This window comes from Colossoma macropomum, unplaced genomic scaffold (genome assembly GCF_904425465.1).
Source record: "Colossoma macropomum unplaced genomic scaffold, Colossoma_macropomum, whole genome shotgun sequence".
NCBI lineage: Eukaryota > Metazoa > Chordata > Actinopteri > Characiformes > Serrasalmidae > Colossoma > Colossoma macropomum.
Genome location: NW_023494805.1, coordinates 16418822 through 16443800, shown reverse-complemented (window position 1 = coordinate 16443800; position 24979 = coordinate 16418822). Strand labels below are relative to the sequence as shown.

The window sequence follows — 24979 nt, the reverse complement described above, 5'->3', positions numbered from 1 at the left end:
TAAGTCCTACTGACATGCAAGGCTAAGCTTCTCAAAAGCATCATAGACTTAATATCATCTATACTGTTACACTGAACTCTCAAGGTCACATTGAGAGTTCTGAGGTTTCAGAAAGACTTATTTGAAGCGATTCCATTATCTAACCACTTTTGGTTCCTCAAAGAACCTTTCAGTGGATGGTTTCAGTTGGGTTTTTAAGGAACCACCAAACTTTAGCTTCTTCAGGGAGCCAAAAGTAACTATTCTAGGTCATCACTCCAAAGAACCCTTTTAGAACCTTTGTGTTTACGATGGTAGAGCATCCCAGACCATTCTTATTCTTTTTATTTTACTAACATTCACATCTTAATGCTGTAGGAGATTTAACCTCAGACACAGTACGTGTGGCCAAGCTTTCTGCATGTGCAGTTCGACTGTGAGAACTGAACTTTATGGAAACTCCCACATGTTAAAGAGAGCTCACCATCACTTCCTTCCTCTGAATACCTACCGAATTGTGATTGAGCTGACAATGAGAAAATAAGTGAAGAAAGAAAAAAACAGCAGGGTAAGGTTTAGAAAAGACGTAGACTTACATCGAGAAACTTTGACAAGATTAGAACATATGAAGAAAACTTCTTCCTCTTCTTCATACCTTACTTAGTAAGCCCATAGGAGGCTTGAACAGAAAGTTAAGAGGAAACAGTCTGACAGCGTCTGCATCAACGACGAGCCATGAGTAAGAATTCTCTCCGTGTGTTTGTCATCGTTGCCTTTCTGCAAACAGGTATGTCTAATGTCTGATCTGTGTAAAAATCCACTCAGTATATAAAGTGTGCAATTTGTGAGGATAGCTGCTGGTGATTATAAACAGTACAATGCTGCGCATCATGACACTTTATCAAGCGTCATCCATAAACATAGCTTGTCATTATGAAACAGTTTCTTAAGGTGACCACTTTCACTATATTCTGCAATTACTGACACCAGCGATGAGTGAATTTTGTTTATTTTTTATTGATCCAAACTTGATCTCAGTGTCTTAATATATATTTATTTATGTACAAATATATGTTCATGTATATATATATATATATATATATATATATATATATATATATATATATATATATATATGTATACACACACACACACACACACATATATATATATATATATATATATATATATACATACACATACAATAGATCTGCGGCAAAACTTTATTTGAACAGCATAATGCATATAGCATTGAATAACATGTTTATAACATTAATTATTTATTAATACAATACTTAAATATTTAGAAAGAGTTTATGCCAATGTTCGTAAGATGATATGAGATCTTTTATGAGATAAACTGTATTATCATAAGGGCCCAAAAATTGACAGATTGAATTTATGATTGAATTTATAACATTGTTGTAAAGTATAATTCCCAAGTGATGGAACTTATAAGACAGAGGCCTAGTTAAGAACTCCACATAACAGTTCTATATGTCTCTACCCAAGTTAAAAGTACAAAAACAACTAATACAGGCCTCCTTTATATCTATAGTAAATCAAATATCTATATTGTCTATCTATAAATGATTTTGGAATTGCAGAAATAAAGACAGGGAACAACTTCTTTTACCGGACAAATATTTTATCCAGGTTTTTACAAGTTTTTATGGGAATATGCATATTGATACATTTTGGAAAATACATGTGAAAATAATCACTTAAATTAGAGGAAATCAAAATCTATACAGAACAAATGACTGGGGATCTTAACTAGGCCTCTGCTTTACAAGTTCCATTATTTGGGAATAATGCTTAATTAGTGTCACTTTAGCTTAAGGCCCAGTGTGTCAACGCAATGTCATGCACTTCTTTAAATATCACGTCAGATTGTGCATAAGCTGTTTGTAACTGAAAAGTTCAATTTCAAAACACTATACAACAGTTTATAACAACTTTGGATAGAATGAGATAAACAGCCATTGAATCATGTGAAATACATTTTATTTCTCTTATTAAAGTGATTCTAAACAAAAAATAGCATTTGTATTTCTTGTATGTGTGAAGCTCACTCCAAGCAACATATATCCCAAAAAAAGAAAATTCCTGAAAGTGGCCTGTAATGTATTTTGCAAGAAAACCCTTCAAATATTCATGTATTGCTTTATATACATGTTATTTAGTGCTCATACAAGTGTTATGAAGAAGTAGATTTCAAATAAAGTGTTACTAAAAATGCACAGAGGTGCAATGAGGTTCTGAAACTTGTAATGAGGTTCTGAAACTTGCAATGAGGTTCTGAAATTTGCAGTGAGGTCCTGACACTTCAAAAGAACTTCACGGAAGTTAATAACATTTAATGAATGTGGTAAACAGGATGTCACAGAATATCAAGAGAAAACATAGAAAGCCATCAATTACTACAAAGAAAATGCGACCAAATCACACTGAGGAGAAATGACAGCCAGTTAATCACCTTTGTCATGTGGAAATATGTGTGAATTTTATTTGCAGAGAAAGCTCCATCTGTAAAGCAAAGGATCGTGTTAATACATCATGCAGAGACAACTTTTAAAAGTGACAGACTGAAAATGCATGTATGTGACTTTTGGAATGTGTCATATGGATTTCAGTCAGACTTTATATTTCTGGCCTGATCACTCATTTCAATGCCTTATAAATGCCTAAGATATCCAGTCTTAAAGGCAGCTGAATCCTTACTGATTAGTGCTCTGACATATCATTTCAAAACAACCAGCAACTGAATCATCTCTTTCAACTTGGAGCACATATTGTATATCTATTACAATCACAGTGTAATATAATTTAGTTCAATTGTTTACTTTTTATGTTGCTGGAAGTATGAAATGAAAAGAACACCTGCAAGTGCATGACCTGCAGAGACACTGTAACCAGAGCAAGACAATATAACACATTTGACTTGTGCGTGTGAAGCACTGATAAAAGCAAAGAATGGCCAATGAGCTGTCTGAGACTGGCTTGAAAATGCAAACCACAGCCAGAATCACTGTGCGATACATACGATACACAGACAGGAAGAGGGTTTTCCATTGAAACTCATTTGTACTGGGTATACATCTCGACCATAACATTTAGGCCAAGTTAAAGAAGCCTCTACAGAATAATATCAAAAAGAAAACACCACGTAAACTTTTTGTGGCAGCCTTTTAATATTTCAAACAAGAGCATGAATCAAAGTCAGTGTGGGCCTTTTCTTTTGCCGAAACCTCTGGTAAAATGCACGACAAAAAAGCAAAACTCAATTTGTCCCAATAGAGCAATAAAGCATTATAAAAACACAGTAATTCTTTTTTAGAAACCATAGCTAGCCATATGATCATAAAAGAGGAACAAAAAATCATGAACATACTTTTCTTGGCCCAGGGCCACCATTTTTCATGTTCAAGCTTCTATAGAAACATTTTACTTACACTCTTAAAATGCAAGAGCTCAAAAGGCCCTTTTGAGTAATGTCTTAGAAAAAACAATTTTGTTTCTCCAAAGAACCTTTAAAGAGTTCTTTAGAGAGCGATGCACTCTTAAAAATAGATGCCAGGAGCAATGAGATGCACCACTTTTAGTTCCCTAAAGAATCATGTGTGAAAAAGAGATGTATGAGTGCGAAGAACATAAGCTTAAAGAAAAACTAAGGTGAAGGTTCTGTACCAATGTAAGTGTGTTTCTTAGAACGTTTACATGATGTTGAGATTCATTAAACTTTAAAAAGGCTTTAAAAATGATTCTCTTAAAGACTATTCCCATTGTGCTAATAAAGAACCTTTTTTTAATTTAAAGAAACTGCACATAATGCAAAACTTTCTGAGAGCCACATGTCCAAACCAAGAACCATTTAGCAATGTTTACTTTACCTGTTATAAAGTCAGTTTTCTGCCTAAGTATAAACAAATTCTTAATATTAAAAAAAAATATTTGTCATTGTGGGATCTAAATTAGTGCACTTAATGGTGTACCTAATAAACTGGCAGAACCAACATCTAGATATACGTTTTTCAAACGCATCTCAGCCTTAACATAATCTTTACTGTTTGAGATCATATTCTGCCATTTTGAAAGCAACCCAGAGCATTTTTTTTCTTTCTGCAGATTTTCAGAATTCATAAGCTTATTGTTGCTGTCCAAAAAAATCTCAATTTTTCTGAGTTTTATTTTTCTTCAAAATTTGAACATGGCAGCTGCCCTTCACATTGTGTGAAAGTTCATGATAGAAATGCTCCAAAATTGCTTGGAATACAATCTCTTTACATTAACTGACGTTGAAAGTGAAGAATGTTTTGGCCTCACCTGTAAAGTTGTCATTTTGGAGAACTTGTTTTTCTTTGAACAGCGCCAATATGCAGAATGTGTTATATCTTTGCAGTTAGTGTGGGACAGTTTAGTGGTTGTAGTTTTGATATTTAAAAAAAATCAAATATTTTACTATTTCTGTCTTTTGTTTTGCTCCCTTTGACTAAGAACTGTGTTGATGTAACATGTACAACCAATGTCAAATGTGAACAATCTAAATTCAAAGTGCTCCTTTTTTCAGTGTATAGTGCAGCTTAGTGTACCTACATGTTTTAAAGATAGCTTCCAGCTGAATATAAATGCCTCATATCCTACGTCGTGGCAAATCTCTAATAAAGGCAATAAAGTCACAGAGTCACAATTGAATGCAAAGTAATATGTTTATTAGAGAATCATGGTTGGGAGAAGCTCTTGGTGAAATAACCAGAGATCTCCACTGAGAAAATTAAATGTGCACAGGATATATAGTTTCCCAGTGGGTGAAGACACATTTCATTGGTTCACAAAGAACAAAGAAGTTATAATTCATTGGTTACACATAATTGTGATATGAATAAACAAGAGTATTTTAACATACATACATAATAAATGAGAAGGAAGGAGGCCCAAATATGGCCAACAGGCCCATCATAAGCTTAGGGTCCTGAGGGGTCCTCATGACGAGCTAGTCTGTAGCTTCAAAGCCATTGTACAAAGATTCTTATCGACTAGCTCGGCTATGATTGAGAGGAAAAGATTAAACCTAGGCCTGATGTGCAACCGATATGATACAAAACAGCACACCTCTTTGCACACACATGAGAGAACAGAGGGTTTACTCTAGTTTACATAACATTTATAGCATGCGTATATCAAGAGGATAAGACTGGTATTACGAGCTACAGGAATCTACTGTCAGCTAAATTATAATCACTCTTTCCGCAACCATACCTACATTTTTTCTTTTCTTTTTTTCTTGAGGTCAACTCATAATATTTGTTTGGTTTTATGTACCAAATACAGTCTTAATTCATATTTACAGTACCATTTTCCTACCTATTTTTATTCCATTAAATTAAACAGGCTGTTTTTGTTACTCTGCCTTTAAACTGATGTAGATAAACGATCTCTGTTCTGACTGGCTGCCCTGTATTGTGCCTCATTCAAATATCACTAAGAGCTGAAACGCTCCTTAGGCTGACCTTACATGGTAAAATAGTTGCATGCTGTGAGCTGCCTGCAACATAATTTACATGCAACTTGACAGTTATATGAAGCAATTCATAAACAATCAAAGTTGCATGCAACACTGCATGCAACAGTGCTCCTCTACAGTGTTAGAAATAAAGGTACTGCACAGGTACATTTTTTGTTCATCAAGGTACAAACAATGTTAATGTCCCCTTAAAACTACAACAGTGGTTTTAAGGTCCTGTTGTGTACCTCAAATAAGTTCTTCCCAGGTGAAAAGCACATATTTATACCTTTTCATAGCCTAATATTTTAAAACAGAGCAATAAAATAAAACGTCTGTAGACGAGACGGGGTGTGTGAAGTCAATACAACTTAGCAAATATAATTTCAGTGGATTATGGTACAATTATGTTCCCTGACTAAAGGGACTGAAATGTGCCCTTGAAGGTACCACCCCAGCGACAGTTTCATACCTTTTTTCTTAGAGTGTAGATAGCCAAATCAGCGGCTTGTATTTTTTAATACACTGTATCGTTCTCACTATAAAAACATCTGGGATGTGTTATTTACATATCTGCAGCATTCTTCTTGTATTTTCTAGCTGTCATTGTCATTATGTTTTCCATATCTACAGAAGTCTTTAACTTTCTATGTTTTTTTTTACTATATATTTCATTTTTGTATCTGTTGAGTGAACATAAGGCCTTTGAATGTTTAAGTGGCAGTAACAGTTATAGCCTACCTGATGTCTCACTCATACTGTCCTGAAAGCACAAAAAGGACCATGTCTTACTTTCCTTTTCTGTAACAATTTAATTTGAAGCTCTGCATTTTAGGGGGCATCAAAACAGAAAAATATGAATCTAGCTATGTAGCTCACGATTACAGCAGGCTAATACAGAATAAACAGTGGCACAAGAAGCTGTTCAAACAGCTGTTAGCATTAGCTGGCTAGGTAACATGGCTGGTTACAGAAATGTAACACACGTTGGTTGTCATGGCTCAGGAAACTGACAAGATGAAAAATTACTATTCTTGTGCAGTTCAACGTGATCATGTGATGTGTTTTTGCCGTTTTGATTCGCTGATTCATGAAACTTGTTCCAACAGTTTTGGCTTTGAGTTTGAAATGATCTGCAGGATGCTTTAAATTTTAAATGCTTAAAATTTTTGCAACTCAAGTTCTATTTAGTTTCATGTAGATCTCTAGCAACTAAAGCTGCATAAGAAGTTTCACAGTGAACAGCCAGCCAAAACTAGCGTAGGCTGATTAGGTGGATATATGTAAATGAGTTGGTTCTTGTGACATCACAGAAACAATGTATTCAAAACGGGCTGTTTTTGCAGCACAGTTTCCACATATGGGCCAAGTGGGAAGTGAATAGAAGGTTTGAAAGTGTAACAATGTTTACATATCACATCAAATTCAAAAATTCAGTTTTCCATGATATGAGCTCTTAAATATTTATGGCATCTTAACCACGACTGTTGGCTGCAACTCCAGCTTGTCTTCTCTCTGTCCCTCAACAGGCATCTCTAACAGCAGTGTACATATCAGACAGAGGCAGGAGGGAGATCGCCTAAACGTCACCTGCACCCTGTCCGGTAAAGAGAATCTAACCCAGGTCACCTGGGAGAAGCAGCAAGACTCCAATCGCACCAACATGGGCGTCTTTCATCCCCACTATGGCATCTACATAGAATCCATGCAGGCCGGCAGAGTAAAGATTGAGGGGAATCAACGTCCTCTTGCCTACTCATCTCTCTCTGTGGAGCTGGAAGCTTTAAATAAGAGCGGGCAGATCTGCTGTGTGTTCATGACGTTTCCTTCAGGCATCCTGAGGCAATGTGCCAAGATCGGCGACAGTGAAGAAGTGATTGACAGCAGTGCCACAAAAAGTATTAAGACTGTTTTTTACACACTCTCCCTCCTCCTTGATACATATTGTCACCTAGCATTTTTGCTGTTACTTCTGCAAAACATTAGATTATATCATTGCTGCTGGAACAAAACCTTGTATTTCTGAAACAGCAACTGTAGAAGAAAGAATTCTTGACTTTATTTCAAAGTCATTTCGGACTCATGAAACACTTAGACAACATAAGGGTCAGCTGGTGGTGAAGTTTTGAGGTTTTATTATGAGTTATGAGAGGTGGGGGGGTGGGGGGGTTGTAATACATAGTAAGTGGTAACACCGGTTCGGTTTCATCAGTCAGAAATAAGATACTGGTGTGATAAAATCACTTATATACAAACTCAGACAGGAGAAGTCTGAAGACTTTATGGGACATAGTTGATGTGTTCATGGATCAAAATCAGATTTTCTGTGCTCGTATTAATGGAAGTTAAAAGCTCTAGATCGTCTAAATCAGCATCTCTAGCAATTCTCTAGTTGATGTGTAAAATGCTACTTTCAAACATATATGCTCAAAAAACTAACAGTGTCACCAGGATGGAGTGGGTTGTAACACACAACATAATGTAGAGTGACTGACAGACCCACTTACGTTTGTGACGTGAACCCATTTGAGTAAGGTAAACCAAGTGTCCTACATCATCTGCAGCTTCCTTTTCTCTTTAGGGGCCCATGTCCTACATTTTCCTTGTATTTTATCTTTTTTCTTGAGGTCCACTTACACTTATTATACATATTGATTTATGCACCAAAAAACATAATTCATTTTAGTAAGAGCATTTTCCAACCTCTTTATCTCTACGAGTAGACAGGCTGCTTTTGTTACTGTATCTTTAGGCTGATATATGTAAATGACCTCTGTTCTGATTGGCTGTCCTGTATTGTGTAGTTTCAGTCTGTTTTGGAGGTCCCTCAGTTCAGAATGAGAAGTTAGAAAAATAATTAATTCAGTTTTATTTTTATTTTGAATTTAATTATTTTATTTCATTACATTTATGGAAATATATGATGAATCACTTTCCATTCTACCAGCAGAATGGCCACTAGGAGACCTGCAAAAGAGGTTAAACTATCATACACAGCTGTATGCATGTTTGAACAGCTGGTCGAATTACATATATTGTTGAGTTTATAAGTGACAATAAGCTACTTTATAAGAAAGTTTAATATATAGCATTTTCCTGTAAATTCTAGTGCACAATTTCTATTTATTTGATGACTTTGACAGATCAGAATGGAATAAATCATAAAACATAAAATGTGCAGTAACTTTTGCACAGGCCACATTTTATGTTTTACTATGTGTTAAATTCGATGTGTTTACAATGTGTTAAAGTCAGTAAATAAACAGTAATCATGCATTAAAATTGCAACTACGGAACTTTTTGTATTTGACATAAACTTGCTTGTTTTGTGCGTAAGCAGTGAAGTTCTTCACTGCTGTATTATTACACTACTCATTATAGAGAAATATCTTCTTTAAGTTATATAAGTTTGATAGGTGTAGTACCAACAACTAACCAGTTATAGAGGCAGAGATGAGAAGTATTACAACGCTCCCTGGTCTTCACTATTACATCTTTGCATATTTTTCTTTAAAATACAGAATATTTAGAAGTCACTGTGTGCGTGTCCATGTGTCCAGCCCTGATTTTCTGTCTATACGTTTGTGTCTCTTTGTCCAGCTGCAGCGCAGGGTGCCAGACATGAGCTGGGCATATTCGGACAGCTGGGAGCAGTGATAATCGGCTCCATTATTTCCCTCGTATTCTTCATCACCTCTTTCTACTTTTGTCACAGGTGTTGCTGTAGAAGGTAGGACCACATTTTACTCCTTTTGACACAGTACAGTATTAGCTTCTAATGTGTGACCTGAATGTGTTACGTTGTCTGAAAATTCAATAAGAAAATAAAATTTAAATCTGGAAATTGATTAACAAAATTATTTGTACATCATTGGAAAATGTAGAAAATCACTCCTTAAAAATAAATATTCCTTAATAGATCTTAGCTTGGATGTATTATTAATTAAAATGATTAATTTCAACCTTTATTGGAACATTGGTTATTTTGTTTTCTATTCTATTTTGTACAACCTTTTACATTAAAAAGCCAAACTATGCTTTATTTATGTTTTAGTGATCCTTTTTGTTTTAAATATAGGGCATCAAACTATGCCATACCATGCTTATTTATAGAAAAAATATCAAATATATTTTAGTTGCAAGGGCATAATTGGTTTAGACCTTTTACAGGTTCTTTAAACATAAAAAAGGGTCTTGATCCTAGAACATCTTATTCAAAGTGATTCTTTAAAGAACCATTCACTGAAAGGTTCTTCAGGGAACCAAAAGTGGTTATCCTATGACATCGCTCCAAAGTTGAGTTTCAGTTCTAAATAAGTGCAAGTGTACCTAATAAAGTGTCAGAACTGACATTACTCTTTACTGTTGGAGCATTGAGAAAAAAAGACTGTTAACAACCCAGATCATTTTATTCTTTCTACATATTACTGAAATATACAACTTAATTCTGTATGTGATACAGCTTTACAGTAAGTGTGACACAGTTTTTGTGGGTGTAGTGTTGACATTTCAAAAATATCAGATCAGATATTTCACATCAACGCAATTTCCATTTCCATCAGCACAGTTTACTCCATTTGAGTAAGAACAGTGTTGATGTAACATTTGTGCAACCGACTGACACTTTAGATTGATGTAAATTCAAAGAGTGTGAAGTGTGAAAGAGTGCTGTAGATACTTTTGCATAAATGCTCTGGAGAGTTGTTGTGGTCTTCACATCGAAAAATCCTTTTTCCCAGGAGACGCGTGTTCAATGTAGAGCAGCCATATCTCACAGACCCACCGGCATCTACAGAGGTAAGACTTAAGCTCAGACAAAGATAAAATTAACCAAACTGAACGGATTACAAATTATAAACAGAAATCTATTTCATATTTTCAAAACTGTGAAACAGAACAATTACAAAACAAAGGTTATTTATACACACTGATGTTTTTATTTCAGTCAGTTGTTGGGTTTCAAACTGACCGTAGATATAAGAGCATACAGTTGTGGTATGTGAATTTCCTGTGTTTTTCTTCTGTCAGATGTACATGTATTGTGTGCAGTGTGGTTGAGGTGTTGGCCACTGCTCCACTCAGCATGTTCTCAAACATAGATAACAGGCTTAACATTTTCCATTAAGTCATAGCAAACGATCAAGGACAGGCACAGTTATGACAATTATAAGACGAATAGTTTGAAGATTTAACATTTCCTCAGAAGCTCAGACATGCAAGCACTTAGTCAGCCTTTGAAAAACTAAAATAACTTCAAGATGTTTGTATTTTTATGAAGGTACAGACAGGCTGAGTGTGGCTCTTCATTAGCAAGCCATGCAATGCCAGATAGGCCACTGTTTTCAGTTACCCTTACAAACGAAAACACAGCTCAGGTCCAGAATTACTGGCATAAAAAAGATAAGAAAATAAAATAGCGTTACACAAAAGCTTCATAATTATTAGCACCCCTGTTTTCAAAGCTTGATGCAAACTGTTCATTTCCTTGGCATTTCCTATGATGTTTGACAAGGTCCAAGAACACATCTGAGGGGACAGAGCTCCATGACAAATCTTTTGACAGTTATTACTGTACTTGGAAAGCCCAATCAAAGTGCAAATACAGAATTTCTGGGAAGCCTGCCCTCAACATATGTGAATATGTAAATGGTACACCAAAGCTGCTGTGAATTTCTCATCAGAATAGATGCTAATTTGACTGACTGGTGGAGAATCTGCATTACTTCGGTTTCAGTTCCTCTTTTCAAAGCATATTTTAGCGCTCACTACTATTAAAAGAGACACTGGTTTCACACTGTGCTTTATTTTTCCAGCTGCTGACGGCCACAGCCATGCTGTAAATAAGAGAGTTTTTCTCGGACTCAACTCTCTCTTTCACTCTCTCTCTCTCTCTCTTTCTCCCTCTCACACACACTCACACATATCACACACCTCGAGCGGGTCCATAGCAAACAAACCACCGCAATAAACACTAGACAACACATTCCATAAAACTAACATGTGAAAACTCTCAAACATGCTACAATATTATTATTTCTACATTTTATTTGCCGTTTCTCCTTTTTGGGAATTTAGAGCCTGTTCCATTTCTTTGTTAGCTCAAGTGAAGGGTGTGAGATGAGCCCTTTGAGGGGCAAGGGATCATGTGAACATAAGTATATGCCATAAGTATATGCCTTTTTTAAACCCCAAAAAATCAAGGACAAAGCTATTTATAAGTCCTAACAATTAACTACTTAAAATGATTTTCCGGTCTTTATATTGAAAACTACTTCATGTTTTATACATGACTGGTGATACAACTTCACTTTGCTAGCTTGCTAGAGAGCAAGTTAATGGCTTCACAGCTAGCAACAACAAAGAATGGCAATAAAGCAGGGATTCTTGACCTGGGGGTCATGTCTCAGGGGGTCGTGATAGTTGTGCCACAAGACGTCACACACAGAGAAAATCTTTTTGACAAGTGCATACAAGGTCTGCTGAACTGCTCCCCCTACAGGTCATGGAAGACAGGCTAATGTAGATTATGAATTTCTATTGGGTGAGATGATTAATTGAATTGCCTTAATTGATTTTTTTAACCCCAAAAAATGGTATCGCTGAGACGTTAGGATCCCCTGTTCTAAAGTAAATAGCCAGACAATGCAATTATTCACACATTTTATGTATGTTATGATCAAACGTAAAAAAATGCATCGCAAAGTTTGCATGGCCAGCCGATTAGCATACCAAGGCTAAACTAGCTGAGGAGAAGTGTGTTCCGACTGAAAAATGAGCTCCTTGCTGACCCCTCCTCCTTTTGAACAAGTGCTCAAGTGATACACGGTGTGGTGTCGAAGTTGTTGAAGGCATGTTAAAAAGGATTAAAAAGGGATCTTAATCAGGCAAAATGTGCAACAACCCCTCTCCCTTGTTTTTGTCCCTCTCCCTACACACTGTAGATCGTCTGTAGGAGTGTGCTGCTGTGGAATAAAATCCATTGTATCTTGAATGTATTGTATTCTGAATATACGACAACAAACCTCATTCTGCGCAGGCCTTGTATCATAATGCAGTCAATAAGAGCTCATTCTGCTTATCTTTCTTCAGACACACACAGAGGAGACACCTGTACAACATGCTACCCCTGGCTTTGACCCCACAAAACTGTACGCAAAGATTAAAGAGGATTTCTACTATGGCCGGCTTTGGAAGTCCTACCAAGGCAGATCCAGGGTACCTACACAAGGATCTCCGTCTCCCCCGAGGCAGATTTACTACCGTCTAGGTGAGAGGCCTGTACCACAGAGAGAGGAGGAAGGAACAACCAAAGGCCCAGACACAATGACGTCATCACCATCAGACACCAACAACTGAGTGTGTCCTCATCCACTGCTGACTACAAGTCGTCATTTGCTACAAGATAACAAAAAAGCAATAGCCTGTGCAATCATGTAAGAGGAGGAAATACTGAAAAATCATTACCATAAGCAATATCATGCCCTAGCATGCACTATACATATATATCAATGCAAAAACTGCTGTTTTTGGTCTGTATGTCGTAGAGACACTGATTTTTTAAGAGCTTGCTTGAAACTACATTTGAATCGAATACACTTGCACACCTGCATAAAACTGATATATCTCAATGTGTACAAAGTTATTTTTTGTTTTGACTGAAAACAGATTTACATACTTTGATTATTACATATGATATATTTCTGTTGAATAAACTATAGGTTACTTTTTGTAAATGTGTCAATGCATTGATTTAAAATACCCCTTAGAAAAAAAAGATTTATAACATAGTAATAACTACTGAATTACTACAACAATCTTAAAGTAAGTCCAGACTATTACTATAGTTTACCACAGGATACTACACAAGCATTAGAGATTACTGTGCTGTTTAATTTTATACAGAAGCAAAAATATAACCGATATAGACGTTCTATAAATCTTATAGTATTACTAATTTTCTAATAATACCTCATTTATTTTAGTATTACTATAGATAATTTATGTTCCAGACAAAAAATATATTGTTTTCTACGTTTAACTCAGGGCTGCTGTCCCCGGTTTTGGCACAACAGTTTTATTGCTCCCTGCACCGGATATCAGATCTTACATGGTATTTAGCCTACACGTTTTAGCCCTTCTGACATTTATATAGTCCCTTTTTGCACCTCACAGTACTTTTTTTTCCAAACGTAGGCAGCATATAGCGGATGTGGCATGCAGGTGCTGTTCACTGCAAACTTTTTTTCAGTTTTTCTCTGTCGTGTTTCCTCACGCTTGGTGGCGGTAGAGCTCAAGTAAACACCAGCCTGTGAAAATGGCGCCAACTTTTAGCTCGGCTCGTGAAGAGCCTGCTCATCCAGCTGACTTCATTACAGTCAGAGAGGTCGCTGCGTCTGAAAACACTGCTGGCTGTCGACCTGGAGCACCATGTAGGTGCGTTGGGTTCATCGTTTTACCTCAGGATGAAAGATTAACGCGCCTGAATATACCAGCATATATGACTGTCCGAGAGAGCTGCTGTGTGAGAGGTTAATGAACAGCAATAACCGCGGGGTGAAGTTCATCTGGATGCGGCTCTTTGTTCCTCCACATCGACTGAACCTCTACTGTCAGACCAGCGTGAGATTCAGGCCACTTCAGTCGAGTCAGGAGGTAAGTTACTTCAGCAGACTTCTTATCTGAACTTCAGTAAAGTGAGGGCTGTGCTTAAAAATGACTCCACTCAAACTAGCACAGAGTTGAAAAAGCTCTTTAAAAATAGACTTGTGAGTTGCGACTTGGTAACAGTATTGTTACAGAAACAGTGACTCATGTGAAAGTACCTTTCCAAACAACAAAAGACTGACAATACAAAAGTACCAGGTCAGAAACTAAGTACTGTTTCCTAGAGAGCCTCAGTGGACAGGGGAACTGAAGCTACTTTGGCTCTACCCTGCTGAAAAAATTGCACAGGCCAGCATGAATTGGTTTTTAAAGATGTACAGATGCAGTCATCAATGTACAGTAATGAAATTAAACATGTATAAGGAATATGGACTGAATAAGGAATTAGGAACTAAATGTTAATAGTTGAAATATAGCTGGTAAAATGTAGATTACTCACAAATACATTTGAGCAAAACTAAAAGTATCATCACTTGAAAATACTCAAACTTGAGTGTTGTAGATAGAAAGCATGTATCGGTCTGCTGGCACCTCGCTGGCTGTTTGCCACTGCTGGTTCTCCCTCGAACCACCCAGATTATTGTCCTGCATACAAGCCCTAGTTTTTAATCTCCTCAAACAGATTTTAAATGCACAAAGTCTTATATTTTGAAGAATAAATTAAGACAAATTTACTGCTGAGAGAAAAAATTTAATGACTAGGCCTAATATAGAATGATTTTATTGATAATGATGCTGCTGACACAGTGCTAGATTACAGCTGTATAACCTGCTGCATTTATGATATTGCTGTTACAATTATGTAGTAAACTAATTTACAAAGGGTGATGAAAGAAAAAAAATGAAGGAAAAATAAGTAAATTGGGCTATGAGTGGAAAATGAGAGATGAAAAGTGAAATTTTGTTTAATGCTCTGCTTAACTATTGGTGCACTGGCCAGAAAACACTGAGCAGTGGGCCACCAGCTTTGTCCTCAGTGGGCCAACAGTGGCCTACAATCCTCTTGGGTATCTGGGTAACTGAAAAAATATAACTACTTACTACGCACCTTTGTACAGTATTGTCACTGTGTTTTTCACTCTTCTGTATATTCTGTTATAACGTGCAAGCTACTGTGCAATGCTTAGTACTTTGTGTATATGTGTAAATTCACTGTTTGTCACTGGAAAGCCACACATCTGCTTATTATGGTAAATACCTTCTACTGCTTAACTGGAAAAAACATCTAATTCTTTGTCCCCAGAGAAAGCCATGGAATGTGAAACGGGAGTGTGTGTGGGAGAGAGTGATGGACTAACGTTTTGGCTGGCCAGACCACAGGACTATGAGGAGGTGATGGCCATATCGAAAGGCATCTATGCAGGCAATGACTACCTACCTCATCGTTACCACACCTGGATGACCGAGCCGAATAGAGTCGTCATAATTGCCCGGAGAGATGGGAGGCTGGTAAGACATGCTAGGATAATAAAATGGTTTCCTAGCTGCTTGTGGAATTACTAAAAATATGAACTATTCTATTTCGATGCAGAAAAAATGTTGTATATTGTCTACAGAGGGGCATCTCTAGAGATTTATGGAATGGGGGGCTAAGCGTTTAGTAAGGGCATCTGGGGGCATGGTCCCCCAGGAGGATGTTTTTTAATGGCCCCAAAATGTCTGTTTATCATGAACCTGTAGAGTAGCAGTAGGCAGAAAATCTATCAAAAAATGGCTGTTTGGTCAAGCTGGCATGCAGAAGATCTGTTTCTTCATAGTGTATTAAGATCTTTTACAACTTAATTACCATATTTGTCCACCTACACAGATCAAACAAAGGTATCAAAGTCAAGTAATGCTATCTTCTCCTTCTTAGATAAGCTGCAGGTCCTAAATATGTGATTTTGTTCTGTAGTTGCACTTACAACAACAACAACGACATTTATTTGTATAGTGCTTTTTACAACTAGTGTTGTTAGTTTTACAGAAAAGTAGTTTATGGAAGGATCAAACGAATAAACACCTACATGTACATAGTCTAGGTGACATGGTTGGAATGACATTTTACAGCACAAAAATTAGATTTTCTCTCTTTTTTTATTTAGTGTCACAAATGAACATATAATGAGTGACTAACATTTCTATTAATTCAGTATACATTTTTACTTATAAGTTTAAACAATACTTGCTTTTGTCTTGACCACTCTGTCAGACTCCTTCAACTTCTTTCTCTCCCTCTTCTTGCCTGTGTTTAGTAGTATGTTATTTTTGTTAAACTCAGATTTACAAGGATCAATGAGTTCATTTTTCACGGATATAAAACTGTGTTACGATCAGCACAACACCAGTGTTAGCTATATATAGTGAAAAATATATATTGCTAATGCTGGTGTTTCAAAATACTTAATAGAAATGTGACAACAAATAATTTGTAAAGTTTTTTAAAATTCTTAAAATGGTTGGCTCTTCAGCTAGCTATTTTATGCTTTATGGCCTGTCTCCTTTCTTTACTGGCTAAAAACTTGATAGCCAGCTATACTGACCACAGTTTACACCAGTCCATATTGTAGGTGGATATCTTTATTCTGTAACTACTTACTGATTATATATTCAAAATATATAATATACAGTCTGAATCAGTAACTACTTACTGATTCAGACTGTATATTATATATTTTGAATAAGGCCAGTATTTATAGTACACTGAATAATACATTTATTTTAAAAATAAAAAATGGCACGACTGAATAATAAAGAATAAATGCAAAATATTGTTAATGATTTAAACTAATAATGCACATTCACTCTGGAGAGTTAAATAATATTTAGGGATAAATAAACTTAAAACTGATCTAGCAACACCCCTGCATCTACACAGTATAATTATTATGTAATTATTAATGAGTTTTCAGTATTGTGACGTGTGGCTGATTCGTTTTTTGGAAAAAGAAAAGGAAATGACCTCTGTTTGACTGTAGGTGGCACTGGAGTCTGGACAGGTAGTAGATGGGGGCACAACAGAGGTGGTGGAAGGGCTACGGGTGTGTCCGAGTGAACAAGGTCGTGGTCTGGCTGGAGTGATCCAGAGAGTGACTGACAGATACATTAAGCAGGTTTACCCAAGTGTAAATATCAAGCGGCTGACAAGACGTGATGACCCAGGACCTGAAAAACTATCAAAGTTCACTGTTCTGGCTCGACGGGTGAGTTAGAACACGTCCTTATTCACAAATTCTTTACAAACCACACTAAAAATTACAGTACTTCTCTACGTCATGTTTAGTCAAATCTTACTTGTTAGATGCTTCACCTAAAGGCTAAAATATATCATTATTGGTAAGATGGCCTTTAATTTCACTAATTTCAAATCAGCAAGCAGCATTTTGTACCATAGATGTCTTAGTTTTCATAATATTGGCTCTGGCCAACCATTTTTAAGATACCAGCATAGATCCACTTAGTTCTTTGCTTCTGTACTGCTGTTTTTTCACACATTTTTCATGCTTTCATATATTTTTCTCTGTCTCCCTGGATCTGTTTTTCAGGCCGTGCTGTCTTTACAAGGAGAAGCTGAGGCTTTTAATAGCTTTGTTTTAGGCCTGAAAGCAAAACTGGCCAGCATGGAGAAGTCAGATGAACCCACAGCCACCCCCCACGAGCTAGTTGTTCTGAAAGACAGTCATCATCTCAAGGCCTTACTCCTGGACCCTGACCTATCGTCCAGATTGCAGCTTCCAGGAGGTGCCATCATCCAAGACTGGCTGCCTCTGAAGCCAATGGAGAGCAACTTGGAAGTCTTAAGAAGAAGTAACCTTACCTGGTTAGCTGACATTTCCAATGATAAACCCACATTCATGAGCTTTTACACACCTCCCTACCCTATTCCATTTAATGGAGGGTCTTTAAGGTTGAACATAGATATATATGGAGAAGTTCTTTTCCTGGCAATGAAGGCACTGATAATCCATTTGGAGCAGGTAAGGGAGCAGATTCACGGGGGTGTGGTGGTTCATGTCTACATGCCTCAAAGTCTGTGGGAGGGCATGAAAAAGTTCTGTGAGGGAGATGAGGGAGTGAAGCAATACATGGATTTCTGGGAGCAGCTGTTTCTGGAGAGAGAGTTGTCGTGATGGGTTGTCGTCTTTGAGAATCTCAGGAGGAGCGCTAAACATTATTGAGAAAATCTAAGGAGGTGTCACTTAGATCAGAGGGCATTAAGTAGCAATATTTTCAGCAAGTACAGTTAATTCTGTCACAGCAGATATTTTGTGTCAGCATCTAGAAACACGGTTGCCATGGTATATGCTTATGATAGGAAGTCTTCTGTATTTATAAGCATATTTTTTATACAAAAGCATTTTTAATGGCTTAATCATCCTGTAATTACCTGCATATCAGGCATTAGTGGTTTTGTTATAACTTGAAGAAAAAAGCACACACACTAAGCTCTATTCTTTATCCACATAAAATAGCAACAAATGTTTTATAGAAAATGTTAGTGCATTGATATTTCACTATAAAGAATGTTAATATAATATTTATAATTTCATAAAAAATATTCACTTCATAAATGCTTAATGTAATAAAAATAATGCTTTCAAAATACAGTTCAACCTGTTTTTTCATTTTATTTTAAATATAATTATTGTCCACTGGTATGACTGTCTGGAGTAATATTCCATATCTTCAACCTACTGTAGTTTTAGGGAAAAAAAATAATGGTCACAAAACTATTGGATTAGTTTTATATTATATAAAATAAAAGTGTTCACTTTATGAAACTCTAGGTTGTAGGTCTTCATGGTTACCCTCTAAATAATTATGATGGATTGCATTATTGCATTCTGATGGCATTGTATAGGTGATTATTGAAAAGGGTAATATTAATATTAATATTTGTTTAAATATTATTTTACAGCATTGTTAGAAATTAGACCAGTCCTTTGGTGTGACAATTAAAAATTTTTATTACTTAACTTGAAAAGTAATGAAAACATTACACTACAAAGCAGCTTCACATACAGCTAGGCCAAAAATTGACCATTTATCTGGAAATGTACACACAGGCCCTGATAAATGGCTGTAAATGTAGTTGTTCATTAAACTTATTTTATAATATCAAATGATAGTGTTTGTTTGTCCATGTTGTTTAAGTTTTGTTTAAAAATTTGTATCTTAATGTTGGCATATGCCACAAATAAATTTTTTCAGCCAAAAAAAGTTTGTTTGTTTGTGAAGTGACAACTATCAGACATAATGCATATTAGAGCTGCATTATATGGTCAGAATACTAGCACTGTGGTATTGTATGTGTGTTATATGTGTACACACTAACCAGCCACTTTATTAAATACTTGTTTATATATTCAGTTCCACTTACCAAACATGTGCACTTTGTAGTTCTACAGTTACAGACTGTAGTCTGTCTGCTTCTCTACATACTTCAGCAGCACTGCTGTGTCTGATCCACTCGAACCAGTGTAACACAAACTAAAACACCACCACCACATCAGTGTCACTGCAGTGATCCATCATACTAATAATACCTGCTCTGTGTTGGTTCTGTGGGGGTCCTGACCATTGAAGAACAGGGTGAAGGGGCCTAAAAAGTATGCAGAGAAACAAATGGACTATGGTCTGTAATTGTAGAAATACAAAGTGCACCTGTATGGTAAGAGGAGATGATAAAATGGACAATGAGGGTAGATACAAGGAGGTGCACTTAATGAAGTGGCCGGTAGGTGTATGTGTATTGCTACATAATGTGATTGTTATACATTTTACCTTACAGGCATAAAAAAAAGACGGGTATGTCAATAATATGACAAACACCCACACAAAACCCATCTGAAACTCTGCTTGCTCACAGCACACAATAAAAAATGTGATTGGTTTGAGGGTTATTAAACAGTATTGTGTAGCCCCAATGCATATGGTTATTGTAAAATTTTGACTACATATGAAAATGAACTTTATTATTGAAATTATTCCTTCAACAAATGGTTAAAAGCACTTGTTCAAGAGTTTTACTCTCGACTATTTGTTCTTGAAAAATTATAAAAAAGATATTGATAAGCCCATAAATTTAATGTGGCGTGATGTTATGACAACTAATCAGCCTAATATTTAAACAGTTTTAAGAAGTATTGGTTCCGTGTTGTTCAGAATGAGTTTATTTGACATCAGAGAGTCTCATTGATTTACAAAAGATATGAATGGGGCAAAACAAAAAAAACTTGCCTTTTCATGGTATCCTTTGGTGTGACATAATGTCATGTAGTGTCAAACAGGAAAGAAAAATAAAAGAGGTTTTGATTCTTGAGAAAAGTGCAGAACTGAAGTAAGTCATTGAACACAATAAAAGAAAATTGAATTCTATCAAATTTTTAAATAATTACAACAATTATAACCCAAATATTTATGACAAATACATGAAAAAATCTATAAAATAAATGCCTCAAATTGGGCACTATTTTTTGATGATATATAAAAAGGACACATTCATATTGATTGAGCATGTTTTTCATGTTCATTTGCTAATCTCTAAATTAAATATTATCTTTAGTGATGTCACACCAGAGGACATTTTTTTTGAGTATCTGCACTTTATTAAAGTATTTGCATGTATTGAAAGCTAGCAACAGCCATACAACTACAGAAAATTGTCAGACCGGTGTCATGATGTAGGAGTTGTGTACTTCATCAACCTCTGTAAGTCACATTAAGTAAAATATCTTTTAAACAAGTGTTCTTCATCCAAATAAATAATAAACAGACAGCAGCGACAGTAGGCGGATAGGCCTAGCTCCTAAGTGGCAAGAAATTGATGAAAAAGGTGATGGAGTAAAAAGGAGGTTAACAATGTGGAAAATCTGCCTCTTATCCCACCACAGCTCTGCGTAACTGCCTTTCAGCACAGAACAGTGCACAAAAAATCCTTGGAGAAAATGTGTGATGTATGTAAAAGGAATCAACCGGTAGAGCCAGGAATTTATTCACTGGCAACGTAATAAATTTGGCCTTTTGCTTTATCTTGTTCTTTCCTTTGTTCCCTTCACTTTCCTTCATATTTTGTCCTGTTTATAGCTTGACTCATACACTTTCTCTTCACATCCTTCTCTGATTTTTCCCCTTGCCAACACAATACCTGTTTCTTCTTTGTTCTTGTTTTCCCTTTCCATTGCCCCCCATCTTTTCCTTTCTTCCCTTTCATCTGTTTCACATTACTCCTGTTCTGCGGAATCACTTGGTTTGCCATTACATTCGTTTAGCTTCAATTTAGTCTCTGGAATGCAGTACCTCTAACCAGACCTTATTACCAGATACACACCCACACACACACCCACACACACACACACACACACACACACACACACATATTATAATAACCACGAACCCCATTAAACTCACTAATGGAATCAGTGGAAAGCTCTTGCATATTATTTTGTATTTGTCCAACAGCCACAGAACGTTCGTCAGAGTTATATATTTAGCACAAATCACGTTATAAAAGATTGTTTTGACCTTTACCTCACCAGATTTCGACAGGCAGATAATCCAAATCATTATACCTGTTTCATGAACATCTACACCATTACTGTCTTCTGACAGCTTTTGAATGTGCGTCAGAATGCTAACTGCCACTGGACATTTACCCTGTGACCACATGTCTCATCATCAGCTATTACACAATACCTGCTCTCAGTGAAATTATGTCTCGGTACAGAATACTAATTGGAGTGAGAATCTAATATTAGCAATGAACGAACTAATAGTGGCTAATTTGCGAACAAATGAGCAAGGTTAAAGCCATTTGTCGTATATTACTCTCATGACAGCTTGATTGATTGGTTTATTCATTAATCAAAGTCATTTCAAAGCACAAGCCTCATACAGTCTTAGCAGGGAAAAAGGATGCTTTGTTTTGCCTAATGTTCTGTAGAAAGCTGCATTGGAATTATGTGGCTTACAGAGCAGATTCTTCCTGTCAGTTTATTCTTCTACACAACTTGCATAAACCATATAACCTGTTCGGTTTTTTGTGTAAATTGGTGTGTGGATTGGGGTACGTTGATGGTTGTTGATGATTGTTTTACTGCTGGTTGTGCAACAAATTGTCCATTGGGAGTAATAAAGTTTACATTGACCTTGACTTTAATTATTGCTTAAACATTACTATCCACAATCACTGTACAGTATACGGTATATGTGTTTTGGAGTTTTGGCTAAAGTCTTTTGAGTTTGTGGTTTAGTGACTCTGTGCTCTGTGCTTTTTTGTTTTTTCCCCACTCTACACAACTGACCCAGCCAAAGAGGCATCGGTTAATTAGTTAATGAGGTAAATCAGGTGAGCCCAATGAGACAAGGCACAAAAATGTGGGTAGGGAACCTCTGAGCTATGTCAGTCAGATATCTGTGCTGACCGACGAGGGACCTGCTGACGATAAGGAATTATAAGTGTGAAAAATATCTCGTTTTTAAAATACGTAAAGCACATGGACGTATGTTTGGAACTCACTCACTCAAGCACATTTGACAGTCTTTTTTCTTTTTAAAAAGAAAATACTGTGCTTATTATTTTAGATATCACCCTACTCAGAAGTGCCAAAATTCCCTGATATGCAACTTTTTTTCTAAAATGTACTGCTTTAGCAAACACATGAAACAGTAGTACAGAGCTTTGAACAAAATAAGAAATGCATGGTTCTAAAAACATGTTTGAAGCACGGATAAGAAGTTGAGGCATGCCGGATTCTGCTTAGTTCTTTCTATCAGGCACCAACAGACACAAACTGTTCCACTTTGAACTTCTTTTCTATTAATGAAATGAAACACAGTGGCATGAGTGTACAGTAATGACGGATGCAATCAGCATGCAGGGAAGGTCCAGTAGCAATATCACAAAAATCAGTCTTCTTTGAATTACATGTGTGGGCCTTGCCAGGAGAAGCATTGAGAATGGCCTTTTCACATTTCTTGTGAATGAAATGTTAATGCCTGGGGCAGGTAAGAAAACAACCAACCAACCAAGCACAAAATGTATAAATATTATTGTGAGAACAATGGGCATAACCTGAGATCAAATATAAAGCAGCTATATGAAAACCGTTACACTTTTTTCTCTGTCTCATTCTTCTGCTTTTGTTGTTGTTGTTGTTGTTTTTTTAATTTGGTTTGTTTTGGCTACATTTGGAAAAAATGGCATCTTCCATATGATGCTATATATTTGTTAACTGTATTGTACAGTACTGTTTAAAAGTCAGAGACCACCTTTTATTTATTTATATTCCAATTTCCAACAATGATTAAGTACAAGTTATTTATTTTTCAGGAGATATTTCTGATGATTTATTTCTAGGATAATCCAGGAAGGAATCAGGAAGGAAAAGCCAATATAATATAAGTGAAGAAACTGGGCTGTATAATAGAAACGTCCTGTCTTTTTGTCTTAAGATCTGACAGTTAAGATTTTTTCACAAATTGGTATTACAGAAGCAAATCTTATTTCATTTAAGGAATCCTGTCTTACAGGGGCCATGTGACAGAAACTTCTTAAGTCTGAAATTTTATCTTATCTTTTTATTCACCATGACAACTTCAGCTAGGACCAAGTTTAGGACAGAAGCTATTACAGAACAACAGTTCTTAAGTTCATAATCTTACTCGAACTCCAGATAGGAAAACAGTATTACACAAACATCCTAACTAGACAAAATCTCTAAAATTTAAGACAATCCCAGAGGTGTCCCATTGTCTGTTTTAACCATTTGTTTCTATCGTTTTATGCAGTGACAGGCAGCACAGTTCACTATAACTATGTCATGGTGTCATGGTTAAGAGCTTTCTGTAATACAGCCACTAGCGGTAAAAATGATCACAAGTTACAGAGAAAATAGGACTCCTAATAACCGTGCAAGACCTGGTAGACCACCAAAACTGTCCACATCAGATAAACAGTGCTTAAAGCTTTCATCTTTGAGAGAGAGGAGAAAATCAAGCTCCACTCTTGTTTTACATCTGAAAAAATCCACAGGTGTTTCTGTCCATCCTTTCACTGTGAGACGACAACTCAACACTATGAGTCTGAAAGGCTGAGTAGCTGACAAGAAGCTGTTACTGAAAAAAGGAAATAGACCACGAAGAAGAAAATCTGTAAATCAAACAAAGAAACTACTGGGGTTCTCAGAACAATTGACTGACCACCACAAAGTGCAGATCTCAACATCACTGAATGTGTATGGATTACTTTGTGAGAAAAAAAAAGCAACCAAATTCTAAGACTGAATTTAAGAGGTGTGGAAAAATATCCCTGCAGATTTCTTTTTTAAAACTGAAAGCAAGTCTCTTGAAAAGAATAGAAGCTGTATTAAAGAGTGGACACACTAAATGCTACAGCCCCATTTCCCAAAAATGCTGTGCAAAATGTAAATAAAAACAAAATGCAATGATGTGCAAATCATTTAAACCCTATATTTCATTGAAAATAGCACAAAGACAACAAATCAAATGTTGAAACTGAGAAAGTTTATTGTTTTTTGAGAAATATATGTCCATTTTGAATTTGATGCCAGCAACGCATTCCAAAAAGAGGGGCAAAAGGCTGGTAAAGTTGTGTAATACAAAAAAACACCTGGTGGTTAATTGGCAACAGGTCAGTAACATAATTGGGTATAAAAAGAGCATCCCAGAGAGGCTGAGTCTTTCAGAAGTAAAGATGAGGAGGGGTTCACCACTCTGTGAAAGACTGTGCAGGCAAATAGTGCAAATATTCAAGAATAACATTTCTCAACATAAAATAGCAAAGAGCATTTGCTTTTCATCATCTACAATACATAATATCATTAAAAGATTCCG

General features: G+C 36.2%; 2 protein-coding genes across 2 annotated transcripts; both read left to right on the top strand.

Moving 5' to 3' along the window:
• Window positions 1-474: 474 nt before the first annotated feature.
• si:ch211-196f2.6 (immunoglobulin domain-containing protein) lies at window positions 475-13209 on the top strand. Its single transcript, XM_036597137.1, has 5 exons — window positions 475-766; window positions 7012-7380; window positions 9083-9212; window positions 10222-10279; window positions 12572-13209. Exons 1-5 carry the CDS (start codon window positions 715-717, stop codon window positions 12836-12838), a joined length of 876 nt encoding a protein of 291 aa, XP_036453030.1. The 5' UTR covers window positions 475-714; the 3' UTR covers window positions 12839-13209.
• A 694-nt stretch (window positions 13210-13903) lies between these two features.
• Window positions 13904-18730, top strand: nat16l (N-acetyltransferase 16, like). The gene is made up of 4 exons (XM_036597136.1): window positions 13904-14134; window positions 15390-15595; window positions 17104-17328; window positions 17671-18730. The coding sequence occupies exons 2-4, from the start codon at window positions 15398-15400 to the stop codon at window positions 18253-18255; spliced, it is 1008 nt and encodes a 335-aa protein (XP_036453029.1). The 5' UTR covers window positions 13904-14134; window positions 15390-15397; the 3' UTR covers window positions 18256-18730.
• Window positions 18731-24979: the final 6249 nt, after the last annotated feature.